Genomic DNA, 16,143 nt, shown 5'->3' on the forward strand with positions numbered 1-16,143 from the left:
GTCTTGGCTGATTAAGAGTTTTCTGTCATAACCGCCCTTTCAACTAACGGCGGGAGTATAATAGTAATTAGGAACAAGCACAAATTGGCAGTTCTTGGCAGTCGTCTTCACAAATTTATTTAAGAGACAATACGCTACATACATGTATATCTTCTATAAGTTTCCTGTTCATTTAAAAAATTTGCTAATTAAAAAGTTTAAAACTCTCGTGAAAAACAAGCAATTGCATGTTGTTACATACAAAAAGTTATTTATTAATATTATACAGTTTCTGCATACTTTAATTACAAAAATCTATTGTATTTCAGCTCTTTCAGACTGTTTCTGACGATGATAACATGAACAAAACAAAAAGCAATTCCTAGTTTTTTACTTATTCTTCTTAGGGAATTTGATTTACAAATTAGTAGTGTTTAATCATTTGACAATTTTTAATGTATTTTGCTTACTTAAGACATATATGATATTTTGAATTATTTCAAATTTATTTGCCAATTATTCAAAATAGGTAATTTGAATGTTGAAGAATACAAAGTACATCCTAAGTTAACCTTACATCTCTTGGTGGTTCAAATATAATGTTTCTAAGCACAAATAATTGCACAATATGGTTGGTTTTGAATTCTGTGCACTTTGGCACACACACATCCGTTCTTAACAATTCAAATGTAAATTCAACTCAGTGTGTTGTCAACATTACTTGATACACTATAAATCGGCGCAATAATCCTTACATAAGGCACCTTTGTACGCAGATTGTTACATACAGGTTGTTGTAGGTTACGTGTCACCCGGCAATTTTCTCATGAAATTGAAAGATTTAAAGAATTTTCAACTGTACTATATTGACTAAATCAATGGATAACTCACGTATTTAATTATTAATGCAAAGATCGAACACTTGGAAAAAATTCCTTCGATCCGGCCGGATTCGAACCGACGTCTCCTAGCAAACCGTGACAGACATAGGGTCGTATTCTAGAACTCTACTCAATGCTCAAGTTAGGATTTGAGTATGGTTTAAAGCACTCGAAATCATACTCAAGTCCCTGCCATTAGGGTTGTATTTCCAGTGCTTGTGTTTCCATTGCTATCCTGACTTGAGCATTGAGTAGAGTTCTAGAATACGACCCATAGTCTCTAGCCACTGGTGAAGAAATACTTTCATAGAATTCTCACAGATGGCGCTACGGCAAAAAGTCGTTAAAAACCTAAACAAACAACAAAAACAGAAAAATTCGTGGGGTCCGCTGGTTCGTTCCGTGGCTTAGTTGACATAGCGTTTGTCACGGTTTGCTAGGAGACGTCGGTTCGAATCCGGCCGGATCGAAGGAATTTTTTCTAAGTGTTCGATCTTTGTATTAATAATTATAACAAACTAGTGGAGTAATTCACAAAAAAAATAATAATTGAATGTCGTGGTGGTCAAAAATCCTGGCATTCAATAAAAACTTAATCTCGTATTTAAGTCGAATTTATTTTTGCTCGACATATTTCAAACCACTCCGTGGTCCTTAATGATGAGCTTCGGCGGCGAGATGGCTTGATGAAAACAGTGAAAAATTAGTCTTTCGCCAATTCACCGCCGCGGAAGCTCATGATTATTTTAGTTATTGTGTCAGAGTCTTACAGCAGTTTTCTATTTCAAAATGTACTTACTATATTAGCGTGTGAGCGAAACGACGTTCAAAAGGTTTTCAAACCGCGTAATGTAATAAAAATTTCCTGGCGACACCTTACGCTTACACAATGTATAATGAGCATATATAATTTGTGAATTACAAAAAAGGCTCAATGTTGATTTCCAGGGCGGAGCAGGGGTTGGTGAGGTCAAAGGCGGCCAGCACGTTAGGATGGATTACGCCTATCTTTCCGATTGCTTCGCCACGCAGCAGTATCTCGCCGCAGCGACCGGGGAAGTATGCAGAGTCTGAAATAAAATATAATTCATCATTCCCACTAAATTTCAGTGCTAGCATTAAAAATATGGCAGAAAAATGTGGATGACGAAATTCAACATCTTAACGAAAACAAATCGTCTGTAGTCCCACCGAAGTAGGAGTATTGTATGACTACAAAGTATTGTATCTATAAAAAATTCAAAAAAGCAGTTCTAGTTGCAGTTACATTTAGTGGGCTAATATATATAATATAATGTTTTAGGAAAAGTTAAGCTCACGAGCGCACCTTCGCACTGTCTGAGCTGATACCCGTCGGCGGCCCAGGGTACGCGCAGCAGCGCCATGAGTCGGTCCAGCAGGCCGTGCACGAACTGGAAGCCCGCTGCGCGGCCGCAGTGCACTGCGCACACGCGTCTCTCGTTGCGCGCGCCGGTCTCTGCACATATCGAAATATCCATGTACCTTGCCTCATTACAGAAAACACTTATAATTTCTTACAATTCAGTAGCAGTAGCTCCTTGTGAAAGAGTTCGTCGAGGGAAGTACTGTCACCTTACCCATTTCTGCCGCTAAGCAGTAATGAGGCTATGCTGCGTTTCGGTTTTGAAGAGTGTTGGTGAAATTACTGACACATGGGACTTGTCAACTTATGTCTCAGGGTGACTGGCGCAGTTGCAGTGCCCCTCAGATATTTGTGATTTAAAACACTCAGCGGCACTACTGTTATAGACAGGCGTGTCGCTTACCACCAGGCGCGCGACTTATTCGTGCTTGGTATCATAAAAAAACAATAAGACTCATCAGCCTACCTTGCTACCAGCTGAGTGTACAATGTCAATAAAAGCTGTCTTAAGTCGCTAGCGACAGATGACTCCCCACGGTAATGGCTACATTAATAACGAGCTCAGCGGAAATTGCGACGATGAATTTTGTTCAATAGTCACTAGTTAAATTATAAAATTTATTTCTTAACTATATCTACCCCAAAGTAGTCATTAATTGGTACCCACGTGATGGAAAACGTAATAGAGGGCATCAACATCAATGATGGGAGGACGAGCTGAAGCTAACTGCAGGCCCATGTTGGAGAAAAGCCTATGCCAAGAAGCATGCTGAGTTTAAGAGTAGTATAATGTAAAAATTTAAAATGTAACGTATAAATTGTAAGGTAAAAAGTATTTGCAACTCAGCTTGAAATGCTTAAGAGCTCTCATGCCAAAAAAGTTTTGACGTTGGCTCCGCCCAAATTTGTGAAACAAATATATGCCTGAAGTTCGCGTGACATGCGACAGGAGATGTTGAAGTTTGCGCATTAAAAGTACCAAATTCGTTTTAGCGGACGAACTCTAAAACTAAAGGGATTAAAAAAAATCCGTAGTGACAGTTGTCGGTCATGCATAAATATAATTAATTATCTAATTTTTGTCCTAATACCCTGTAGCATTTCGAGGATAAATCGAAAAAAATGTGAAAATTAGAGGTCATTTCGTGATTTTTATCTATCGAGGAAACTTTATTGATTTATGTTTCTGATTAATGTCTATGCTTGAATATATCGTGTAGTTACACAATATTTTACTTTTAACTTTAAAGTGGATATACCCCTCTAAAATCAAATCGAAGATTAGGAATTTTTCCGCTCCCTCTTAATAAATAAATAAAAACATCTCCCACACGCACAAACCTTAAATGCCTTATAGAATTGAAGTAAATTGAAATAAGCTTGTAAATACCAGGAAGTACACATGGATAGTCTAAAATAAGACAGCAAGGATATGTGCTCTATTATTACCAGCTTTATCATCCTTGAACACGACGTCACTGATCTCAAAAAGTTTAAGAGGCAGCGGCATTTTCTTATTAGAAGCCAGAGTCTTCAGCAGACCAGGCAGCAACAATGTGCGCACCACTTGGAACTCTAAGGTCTTAGGATTAGAGATGTGAACTGCAGGTACATCCTCAATTTTGACGCCTAGCTTGGTGGCTATATCTTCTCTTGAGCACTGGAAAAAATAACGATTATAGCTAAGTAGGATTAATGGCATTATGGTTATTAGTAGAAACATGCAGTTAGGGCAATTTATAATCTGGGCCCCAGAGTGTCTTTGGGAGATAATAAGTTTAAAGAGATTAACATTCTTACATTAACGTCACAGTACATTTATGAAAATGTTATTTACGTTAAGAAAAATATTAATTTTTTTATGAAAAATAGTGACAGACATAACATTAATGCAGGGAATAAAAATAAACTTGCTGTTCTTGACAATCGTCTTCACAAAGTTTAAAATTCAATTAAAGGGCAATGTATACGCTTCTATAATAAGATTCCGAATGATATTTAAAATTTGCCATTTACGATGTTTAAAACTATAGTGAAACAAAAACTTTATAGTAAAGGTTATTTGTTATATAACTTCCGCGTACTCGGATCACATAAATCCGTGGTAGTGACCTGTTTAGCTCTTGCAGGTGGTCTCTATCTTAGATGTTTAAATTGAATACTGTAATGATAAATGTATTCAAATGTATATTTATAAAGAGCACCCTTAGAGTTTCTTGCTCATTCTTCTCAGGGGAATATGCCTTACGAATGAGCAGTAAAGTTTAAGCAGGATAACAATGTCAAGTGTAATTTGCTTATTTATGAAATAAAGATTATTTGACTTAGTGAGGATACAAATATTTCATCGGCGCTCGGCTTTTATATGACCAAATTAAAGCTAAATGAACAACATTAGTACTTATTAATAAGGTAGAATGAAGAAGGTAGAGTAACAAATGTGTTTTGAAGTGTACATAGGAATAAACCGATTCCCTTTATGCTTGACTTCGAGTGCAATGGGAATACTACCAAGCGAGTGCCAAGTGAGAAAGTAACAATAACAATGATTTCACATTAACGTTTTAGCTTATGTTACATTATTTTTTACTTGAACTATCATCGAAATGTTTTTCGTACAAAAAAAGATAATTTTATGATTTACGGCCGCTTTCTATATTTGATCCTGAATCTAAGATTGTTTTCTATCCAGATTTTATTCGATCCATCGATCGCTGCCGAATCTGTATTTCAATATGTCTATCTCGGCTCTAGCGCCCTTAAAAAAAGGATCGGTCGTAAATTTATTCCCTCTCTGACGTTTAGTTCCACGCAATCGGAGTAAAAGATCATTACATGAATCAGTGAATAAAATGGTGGTTATGTTTCTAAGATTTTATTTTTACATGTGATTTTGGCAAAAATATAAATTAATTGCAAACTTTCAAGTATAAAATATTTAAACCGTAAGTACGGCAAGAATAACGTGTTTCGAGGAACAGAACGGAACGTCTATTGTCCAGAACGGAACGTTTATTGTCAAACGAGCGGGACGGCCATATAGGATGGAAAAAAATAAAGGGACGGCGCGCGGCGGCGGCGGCGAAATGTTAGTGTCAATTTATGTTTTGTTGATGTTTGTTCGTATTCGTGACGTGATAAATAATCTAAATTATAAAAATACCGTTTTGATTTGACTTTGATAAACGGCATTATTTCAGTTAAAACAAATTCATCTGATGTTTTGTTCAGCCTAAGTTTGGATGTAAATTCAGCGTCAGTTAAACTTACCATGAAGTTTATACGCCTAAACGTTCTTGAGGACTCAAGCTGCTCTTGGTCGCTGTCGCTATTATCCCAGTCCGATAACTGAGCAAATGTTCAAGTTCACAGTCGCTATCACTTAAAAATAACATCCATTTTTACACGATTACACAGTACAATCGGTCAAAATTGGAGGATCGCTACTATCGATCGAACACGTGCAAAATCCGATTTGTCAAAACTATGGATTGCATATTGAAAGCGCACATCTGTCACTACCATACAAATGTCAATCTAAAAATGCCATACCCCACATATCCCACAGATGGATTGAAGCAAAAGATCGGAATAACGATCCATCGACCGGTTATTGAAATAGTAAAAATAGGATTTGGATTGATTATTCAAGCTTAGATAGCAAATTATGGATTGAGATTGAATATAGAAAGCGGCCGATAGTAGCTAGTTATCATTTAATAAGAATTGAGGTTTTTGAAGTAGTTAATGAGTAGATAATGTGAAATCAAATTATTTACAATGATTGATTTTTTAGTTATTTACACTTACGTGGTACGGAGCACGTGTTCAAAATGTCTACCGTTTTCCACAATGCATAGTCTAGCACGGCATAGTAAATTTTGTTTTAAATTGTACAACAAAAACACGTTTTGTCTCACAGTATAAAATGCTGAGATAATACTCTCACGCAACACTTCGACACTGTTCAACTCCTCCGCGTATCTCCATTGTCACTATCACCAGTTATTGCGTAAAGTCGCACCATCTCAATCAATTCGACGTTGGAATAAATAACCATTTTGCGACGATCGGGCGAGCGGATGTACAAATAATTTACGTGTCTTCGTTAGGTCAAGGTCGCGCGTGCACTGTCTGAAGTTGCAAACAGCAATTTCGCGTATGCGCCCGCGCCCCCACTCCCGACCTGTGCTTTGTTTTTCGCCGCCGTACCGTCACCCGCCGCTGCATCCATCCATGGAGCCATAATAGTGATGTGCATAGATTTCGATAACTAATGTTGTTCTCAAGTATAATCGTTAAAAAAAAAAAATTTTTTTTGTAAAGTTTAAGTTCATTACTTTATTATTTCTTTGGGTTCAGAGTCAGGAATATAGCGCACTCTATAAGTATGTCCCACTTTCAAATATGCAGACTGTATATGTATACGTACACACTCATAGCCAAACTGGGGAAACCCTGTATCGCAGGTGCCATGGGGACACACATAGACAACCACAAATTACATCCAAACTCACGAGAGAAATAAATGTACGCCATACAAATATTTCTCCCGGCCTGGGAATCGAACCAGTGTGTTCTGTGTGGCAGTCCAGAATGGTAACCGTTTGGCCACCGAGGTATTATCTTCTAATTTAGTCAACTGACGACAAGACTATCGGAAGTTGATAGTGACATCGGGATAGTTACTTCAGCTGTACCAAGCACAAGTCCGGTCGTGTATGAAGTACTGCTGTCACTTATAGGATAGGTCTGCTAAATTTCAACTGGCTACCTTGGATTCAATCGACTAGCGTGCCAAAAGGCTTATCGGTAACTCGGAATTAGTTGAGGCGAAGCTGCAAAGCCTTGAACACCGCCGTAAAGTTGCCTGCTTGTCGGTATTCTACAGGATATATCACGGAGAGTGTGCGATGGAATTACATAATTTGATTCCGCCTTTCCCTTTCCATTATGAGGGTACTAGACGAAGGCTGGGATTCCAGCCTATGTTGTGGATATTCCCAGGATTCGCACGAAGTGTTTCGTTTCCACATTTATATGGCGAGCGGCTAGAGAGTGGAATTCCCTGCCTGTGGACATATTCCCCGAACGCTATAACTTGGACCTTTTCAAGGCGAGAGTGAATAGGCATTATTAAGGAGTGATCACTTTCCATCAGGTGAGATGGAGGTCAAATGCAAAGTGATTTAAAAAATATATTGGCGCCTTCATTTTATGGTTAAAAAGAACTCAGTTTACTATACTTACAAGCGTGAAGGTGAGAGCCTCGGTGTATCCTGCATGTGCGCACTCTTGCCGTAGCTGTTCAGTGAGCTTGTTGATGGGGTCCTGCCCGCCATTCGTTACTACCCGCGTCGCGCGGCGGGGGATACGGTTGTACCTTAAGTTGATTGATTAAATTATATATCAAATCAATCTGGTAAATTTTTAAGCATCAGTCGTACTTCACTCCTACAAGTATAATCTTTGTGTGTTAATACTTACCCGTAAGCGATAGCAATGTCCTCGTACAAGTCACAGGCGTGGATGACGTCATGTCTCGAAGGTGGGACCTGTACTATCAGCTCGGAGTCTTCGTGTGTCGATGTGAGACACATTCGCGATAGTAGCGCTGCTAGGTTGTCGCCATTTTCTCTGGAATGATTTATGTAATTATTAAAACTAGGAACAGATTTTTTTTTAAATCCTTGTTTATAGAGGGTTCCACAAATGCCAACCTCATAGTGGCTCTCTTAATTTACACGTTTCTTAACCTAATTGTCTCCTTAACTACTTTATATAGCAGCTCAGCCTCTTCGGAGGTCGGAAATCATCAAGAAACCAAGAAGATGATATATGATATAGATTTTGTCACAAATTCATTTAAGGGACAATGTATACGCTTCTATAACAAGATTCCGGTTGATATACAAAATTTGGCTTTCACGAGATTTAAAACTATAGTGAAACAAAAACTTTATAGTAAAGGTTATTTATACAACTTCTGCGTACTTGGATGACAAAAATCCGTGGTAGTAAACCTTTTAGCTTATGGAGGTAGTCTCAATCGCTGATGTTTAAAAAAATATATACCTATTGTAAATGTTGAATGTGTACAAATGTTATTTACAAAGAGCAACCCCTAGAGTTTCTTGCTCACTCTTCTCAGGGGAATCTGCCTTACGAATGAGCGGTAGAGTTTAACCCATGTGACGATTTCAAGTGTAATAATGCTTGCCTATGAAATAAAGATTATTTTGATTTTGATTTTAGATGATGTAGCTGAAACAAATTTAACAACATAGGCCCCAACATCGTGTCTTTTTTGAAGATGGAGTAAAAGAGCTAGTGATTGCAGTCGATAAATATTATATCGACTATCGACTGAATGTTAGTTACGCTTATGAAATAAATAGTCAAACTTGTTAATTTTTAAAGATTCATATATACACTAAAGTATAATACTAGCAGTATCTGTATAAAAAATACATCACACATCATTTGAATATAATATACATAATCAAATCCGCCAGTCGTTATTAAAATGTGTAGTATGACTAAGAATTTATTTCGATACTAAGAAACCAAATGTCAAAATAAGAATGAAGAATACAATAACGCAATTAGTAATCATTAGAACGTCGTAACATTCACAATTCAGATATTTTGGGCAAAATTTTACCTATTGTCACAATCTATCCATAAAATTCTCGATAATAACTTTTAATTATGATTGTTTAAAATTTTACGAAAACTGGCAACCCTGCTAATGATATTTTACTCCATAGACAAAAAAGAAAGAGTAGCAAAAATGATAAGATCATTGAATTGAAAAAGAAGATTTATGTAGTATGGTTGTTGTAATTTAAAATGCATTACCAGGCACAATGAAAGCATGTTCATGTAGGTCAATAAGCCTAACTAACTAGCACTAAAGTGATTTTTCAGGGCATCGTATTATCGGCTCAGATAGCGGCGACTGTAGCTCGTGTCTAACAAGTCCTATTAATAAATTATTTTATATATACGCAAAACAACTTTGTTGCCGAGTGACACGCACAACTTTTCATATCACTATAGCGAGGAAAATGGTAGATGAAAGGAAAACAGTTCAACTATAACAAATCAGTTTAGTTCTTCGACTAATTAAAATATTTTAATTAACAAAATTAGCTATCGTTGTCAATTTAATGTCAACAATAATAAACATAAAACCAACGGATTTATATTACGTACATATTGACCATGATTTTACACAAACAACGTACGACAAATTGCGTAGTTGAACGTGTCATTATCGTATATTTTTTTTCAAAGAAAGTAAAAGTTAGGTGCACCACGGTCCATCGTAAAGTTCGAATTTCAAAAACCTTTTCCGCGCAGTTTTCTACGTGAGGCGCACTATAAGTTTCCGGAATGAATAAGAAAAAAATACTATATATAAATGGTCAGAATTGAATTTATTGTTTCTCAAAATATTATACGTTAGCGTTAATGCACTTTTTCATACGAATGAACCAATTTTGAAAACATTTATGCCACTCCTCCGTGACAATCTCTGAAACATATTCTTCATACTCTTCGACAGCCTCTTCAGGTGATGAAAATCGTTGACCGCGTTACCGGTTCTTAATTTATGGAAATAATAAAAGTCACAAGGTGCGACGTACGGTCAGGACTGTACGCGGGATGGCTCATAAGGTCAACGTTGTTCACCTTCAAAAATTCATTTGTCTGTCTAGCCGTGTGAGAACTGGCATTATCGTGGTGCAAGATGATACGGCGTTTACGGTTATTTTTACAGAGTTTGTCAATAACTTCCGGCAGACAATTGGTCGTGTACCAATCACTATTCACGGTACAACGATTCTCCAAAGCAACAGTAGCCACGTGTCCAGTTTTATTAACAAAAGAAGTAATCATCCGCTTAGAGGCACTTTACATGCGCGCCACTTTGGTTGGTTTCGGCTCATATCGAAAGACCCATATGCTCGATTGCTGCTTTGTTTTGCGATCGTAACTATAAATCCATGTTTTGTCACCTGTTGCTATGTCCCACACCAAATTTGACGCCCCTTCGTTGAATCTGGTAAGCATGGCATTGCACCAAGTGACGCGATCCGTTTTTTGAGCCTCAGTCAAATTGTGTGGGATCCACCAAGAGCACAGGTTTTTCACACCCAAATGTTTGTGTAGTATTGATTGTATTTGACTCATGCCTATGCCTAAAGATGCCCCGAATCTCATGGTTTGCCTGTCTGTTTCAATCATACGGCGCACAGCATCGATGTTTTTGTTGTTGACAGCAGTGGACGAGCGATCATCACGAAATTCATCACTGAGATTCATCGTGTGAATTCCGCGTTTGAATTCTGCAAACCAGCTATAAATAGTGGTCTTGCGTGGTGTTTCATCGCCAAAAGCAGTTTGAAGCCGAGCGAAGCTCCGCTGAGCTGTTAATTTACACTTAAGTCGTAGAAAATCATACTACAAAAATTTTCACGAGTTAAATCCATGGTGATGTAGACAACCAATTTCTAAAATGACGCCACAATGTAAAAACAAGTGACAGTCAGTTGAAGCAAACTGTATTCTACAGCCAAAGAGTTCCATTTTCAAATGTTGTAATTACTTTTTAAATATTGTTTATGTAAATGGCCAGTTCCGGAAACTTATAGTGCGCCCTATGTAATGAGAACGAAAGCCTTTCCGAGCTAATGGGGCAAAAAATCAATTGTATGAACAAAGGTGATAATGCTTTACGTATACGAGTTAAAAATGCCGACAACTGTAACGGTAAAAATATATTAAGATCACATCTCACCTAATTCCAATATAATTATTTGCCTTATCGACATTGATGCGTTCTTCACGGGTTTTAAGCTGCGGGTATAGTTCGTACGTGCCGTCGGGCGCGTACACCTTGCACTGCTGCACTTCGTGTTGGTTAGCACAGTATCGCGAGAACATGCAGACTAACGTGTCAAGTACTACTATCGCCTGAAAAATGTATATACTGTGTTACTGCATACCTTTTGAGAACGTTAAGTCCATTTGCTATAACTTAAGCACGTCTTAAACCAATGCAATGCTTGTAACGCAAAAGACAGTCGCTTGTTATGGACAGGCGTGTCGCTTACCAATAGGCGCATGACTTGTTCGTTCCATCATTTGGTATAATAAAGTCTTGATACATTGTGTTACGAGTGTCTTATCAATTTAAGCATTGGTTAAAGACATACTAAGTTTAATGCAAGCGGACATAAGTCTGGAACGATGATGCTTAAAGTGGTCTATATCAATCCCCAGATGTCCACTCCGACCTACAAGGGGTCCATGGCAGGGAAAAAAATTAGAAGACTATGGTGTTAATGGGGGTCCACGATAGTGGAACCCACTTAATCAGTTCCTTAGTTAGTTAGTTTTCGCGATTGTTGCATATAGGAAATTAAACTATTTTTTCGGATCTAATCGCATATATTTGTTTTTTTTGGGTCTTTCCCATGGTCACGGCTGACTGAATTCGGAAAGTCATCAACCAGTTACGTCTAACATTAATACTAACCACATTATTTTTCGCTATAGATACAAAAGTTATTAATTAATTTATTTTTAATTGTCCAATGAACATTCCAGTTTACGCTACATTATGTTTTACAAATTATTTTATTTTTATTAAATTACTAATGTAGGTATTGTTAATTAACAAAAAAATTAGAATATATCTGAAAAAATACTTTCATTTCCCATTTAGTTAGGTTGTGACAAAAATTTTGACTTTCCATAAAGGGAATAATGCACACTACAGACATCTAAATTACCTATCAAGTTTTTAAACATTTCACAACAAACAATAAATATTTGGCTAGACAAATGTGAGACAATTTTTTTTCTGAGAGTTAATAATTTTTAATTATAAAAACTTTAATATTTAACAATAATCTTCTATTCACAGCATGGAGTGGATATACCCCAAAACAAACAAACCAAGTTAAATTAATTAGCACTTGTAGAAATTCTACAAACCTTTGTTAAATCAGTAGCAGTGCACTCAATAAATACGTTTTTAGTATTGAGCGTGATCTTGGAGTGGTCTCCATTGATGATGGGGGGCATGGAAAGCACCACGCCATTCTTGTCTTTAATGATAGGGTACACTGGGCTGTCCCGAATTATTGGCAGGTACTGCTTGAGCTGCGCGTGGGTCTAGGTGAAACATGGGGAGATTTATTTAAATTTCATATAATTTCATTTGGCTTCGACTTAATAAAATAAAATATTGACGAAAAACTGAAATCTAAGATTGGGCAGTATGCCTTAGTCTGTCCTGGAGGACGAAACATTTTACTATTACTACTGAATAATGATAATGCTAATGACATTAGGCAGACAGTCTTATATTTACAATTTTAAAAAAAATGTAATATGCTTCTTCTGCATAATAGTTTTTTTTTAACTCTTTCCATGATGCAGATCAAAACTATACATTTTGAATATGGCATTTATTTATTTTTTTACATTTTTTACATTTATTTATTTAAGATAAATTATTTACATTAGAGAATAAACCAGTGAGCTCTTCAATCACTACTTACTTAATTGAGTTCTACTGATCCACTATCATGGACATTTTCAAGAGACTTGTAGCAAACCTGCCATTCACTACACTATACAGATTCTTCTGTGTATTATGTGAGCAGAGGCTAGCGATCCATATGCTCATAAGATCAATGTTCTATTCAACTAGGCTTAAGTACTTCGTGAACTAGGAACTGTTAGGAATTAATTCCTAACACTGACCTAAAGGAACTAGTTTCTTGTGCACGATCTTAAGTTATAATGTATGAATGGAAATTGTTTGCAGAGTCACAGACGATTTTAATAATTCACCTATCTTTTTAGTTCTTTCATTCTTTCAGTTCAAAGACGCGAGGCGAAATGGTGCGAACGAGACAATTAGTGGACTATCATTGCATTTAGCATACAATTTCGAGTGAGATGCATGTTGAACCTTGTCATCTTTTTTAAGACTCAAATATAAACTTATAAGTATGCAATAAACTTTTTTCATATTTATTGTTATGTAGGTATATATGTTATACGTATTATTAAACATATATAAAGTAACAAACTCAAATAGAACAATTGTATGCGTATTTTGAAATAAAATTATAATGTAAAATTTAAAAAAATACAAAGACAATAATTACAAATATGAAATTTTTATTTATTTGAAAACACAAGAGGTACCTGTAGCAAAGAGGAAAAACAATACGGCATGCCTATTTAAATCAATAATCAATAACATTTCATTCAGTGTCCTTCAGACTCAAACAGTTCCTACTCCTTCCCAATTCCCGGATCAAACTGAACTAAGGAACTAAAAGAACTAAAATACCAAATTAGTTCATTTGTCCAGATGAACTAAATGGAATTGCTCCCTCTAAAGACAGAGCAGGCACAAGTCTATATTCAACCAATGATCTTGCAATATATCACAGACTTAACAAATAGGCTTTGTTTCGTTGGCTATCTAAGTACCTGGGTCTTTTCTAGACACATACTACTCAGTTTCCAGAATAATGAACAAATCCTTATTCATAGTAGTACAGTGATCAAAATTTTTTTTAGTGAGGTTATCTCAACATATTTTCAAAGTTATATAAAGTTACCTAAATATGAAATAAGTAGCAGTAGAGCTCCTTGTGAACGAGTTCGTCCAGGAAAGTACTGCCACTATACCTATTTCTGCGGTCAAGCTGTAACGTGAGCATAACTGCATTCTGCATTCTGGTTTAAAAGGTGAAAAGGTGCTGCTCTGAATGGCACTGCAATGGTTATGGATAGGAGTGCAGGTACCACTTGTTCGTCCTATTACTTGGTATTATAAAAAAAATATGCAAATCTCTCACCGAATACAACTCCATGAGCTCAGGTGCCGTCATTTCCTTTTGCTGATTGAGAGCTTTAAACTTAATATCCTTGGGTGGTAACGCATCGAAGACAAATGGACCCTGAATTGTATCTAAATCATGAGTGCCGATTGCCACAAGCGTTCGCTTGCGACAGATGTTCTGGTGCAATTTGTCCTGGAATTGTAATATAATACTGTTTGAAAGTTTGGTTTTAGTGGTGAGATAAGGTTCAAAATTAACATTTAATATAGAAATCTACTTAAAAATAATTCATTTAGATATCTGTGATTGTTCTATACAAAAAAACACTATTTGAAAATTAACAATATTATCCATATTATCCCAGTATTTCAGATTTATTACATTTTGTAAAGTAGTTAAAATTGCTGGTTTCCTTTACAATTGATGCTAATTTTTTAAATGATCTAATGTGCATAATTTTTAAGTAATAGGGATTAGAAATTGTGTTACTGTTCCACCTGCAAATCTATGAAACTGTCATAAGATGCCTTTGTGAAGTGGATGCCCTTTAGAACAGCAGCAACAGCATACGGTCTGATTTGTGCAGTGTCAGGTGTCAAGTGTAAGGAGTAGCAGTCTTCATATTTCTTAAGCTTGTACTGGGGTGGTGATTTCCTGAAATAGAGATACAATAAAACATAACATAATATTGTAGTCGAATAAAATCAGTCAGATGGTTCACCTAATGGTAAGGGTAACCACTGCCAATACACATTTACAATACTAAGAAAGTATCCTTAATATCTCAAATATGTTGGCAGCCATTGCACAAATCACCTTCAGTCTTGTGTGCCTGGGATCGGGATAGCCCTACTTGGGTAGGGCATTCAATTTAGATAACAGGAGTACTGCAGTAAGTAGTGCAGGAGTACCTACCCGGGCTGGTTCTGTACTGTCAGAAAACCATACCACCAGTAATGCAATGAAAATCGATTCATTGCATTGGTCATCAATATTACATACAACAGTGTGATACTTGATGAATTAATGTTCTTATCATCAAGTATTGCACAGTCTTTCTTGAAAAAAAGCAAGTCTCAACTGTTTCAATACAATGCATGTGTGATGTCCAAAATTGCAAAACTCACTTGCCCTGGAACACAAGCAATCCATTGACCAGCCCCTCCAGGCATAACAGGTCATATCGATTGGCAGGGATGTCAATTCTGTACAGGACCTCCTCAGATATACCAGATCCCACATGGTCACCCTGCTCTTTCATAAGCATCTGTTTTTCTGTTGTCTGCAAATTACAACATTAGTACTACATTAGTTATTAGTAAATGTGAGGCAATTAGCATAAACATATTTATAATATAAGTAGGTACTATAGACTATACCATCGTCATTAAATATTATAAATCACTTACGACTTCATCGAGCTCCAGTCCAAATTCGAAACACAAGTCTTGAAACTCATCATCGGCTGAAAAATTAAATTTAATTGCTTGAATTCTGAGACTGATTTTGAAATTAATGTTTATTAGCTCACTTTGGATTTTAGTAATTGTACATATTTGAATGAATACCACGTGGCGTGTTTCTGAAATACCTATACACCTTTATGTTATAATTCAGGTATTCGCCACGTAGAAGAACGTACATTTAGTTTTAAAAGTTTTACTTACTGTATGCTCGACCAAGGGCTTCAAAAAGTAAGTCTCTTTTTACTGATAACGTGGGCATGGCTGCGTAAATGTAAAAAGATGTAGAAATTATAAACAGCTGAATTAATGCAGCACATACACTATATCTATGTAATCAATACGGAAACGTAGATTTTCATAACCACTAAACCTACGGTGCTTTCGATAAGATATTTTTTTTCCACTCACATAATCTATTATAATATAGGTTGATATAGGTAGTGTAGTTGACAACTTGACAATGACAATTTGACAATTTTTATTTGTTTATTTATAAAGCATTGGCTTCAGAGACATCAGCTTAATGGTAACAAATAATCAAGAAACGCACAACG

The 16,143-nt window shown here is 36.3% G+C and overlaps 1 protein-coding gene across 1 annotated transcript; it reads right to left on the reverse strand.

The window, feature by feature from the left end:
- Positions 1 to 1,294: 1,294 nt before the first annotated feature.
- LOC113237854 (phenylalanine--tRNA ligase beta subunit) lies at positions 1,295 to 15,873 on the reverse strand. Its single transcript, XM_026474551.1, has 12 exons — positions 15,791 to 15,873; positions 15,533 to 15,588; positions 15,251 to 15,405; positions 14,621 to 14,777; positions 14,139 to 14,315; positions 12,253 to 12,432; positions 11,051 to 11,226; positions 7,732 to 7,881; positions 7,495 to 7,627; positions 3,694 to 3,904; positions 2,188 to 2,337; positions 1,295 to 1,930 (listed from the first exon to the last, which is right to left on the reverse strand). The coding sequence occupies exons 1-12, from the start codon at positions 15,846 to 15,848 to the stop codon at positions 1,779 to 1,781; spliced, it is 1,755 nt and encodes a 584-aa protein (XP_026330336.1). The 5' UTR covers positions 15,849 to 15,873; the 3' UTR covers positions 1,295 to 1,778.
- Positions 15,874 to 16,143: the final 270 nt, after the last annotated feature.

This window comes from Hyposmocoma kahamanoa, unplaced genomic scaffold (genome assembly GCF_003589595.1).
Source record: "Hyposmocoma kahamanoa isolate Upper Pololo Valley unplaced genomic scaffold, ASM358959v1 94, whole genome shotgun sequence".
In the NCBI taxonomy this organism is placed as follows: domain Eukaryota; kingdom Metazoa; phylum Arthropoda; class Insecta; order Lepidoptera; family Cosmopterigidae; genus Hyposmocoma; species Hyposmocoma kahamanoa.

Bases quoted from the DNA above. Each gene is read 5' to 3' on its own strand.
- LOC113237854 (XM_026474551.1), bottom strand. From the start codon at position 15,848: ATGCCCACGTTATCAGTAAAAAGAGACTTACTTTTTGAAGCCCTTGGT. The intron at 3,905-7,494 runs GTAAGTATAGTA...TATTTTTTCCAG, and splicing joins AGGCTCTCACCTTCACGCTT to TGCTCAAGAGAAGATATAGC. The intron at 2,338-3,693 runs GTAATAATAGAG...CGATATGTGCAG, and splicing joins GTTCAAGGATGATAAAGCTG to AGACCGGCGCGCGCAACGAG.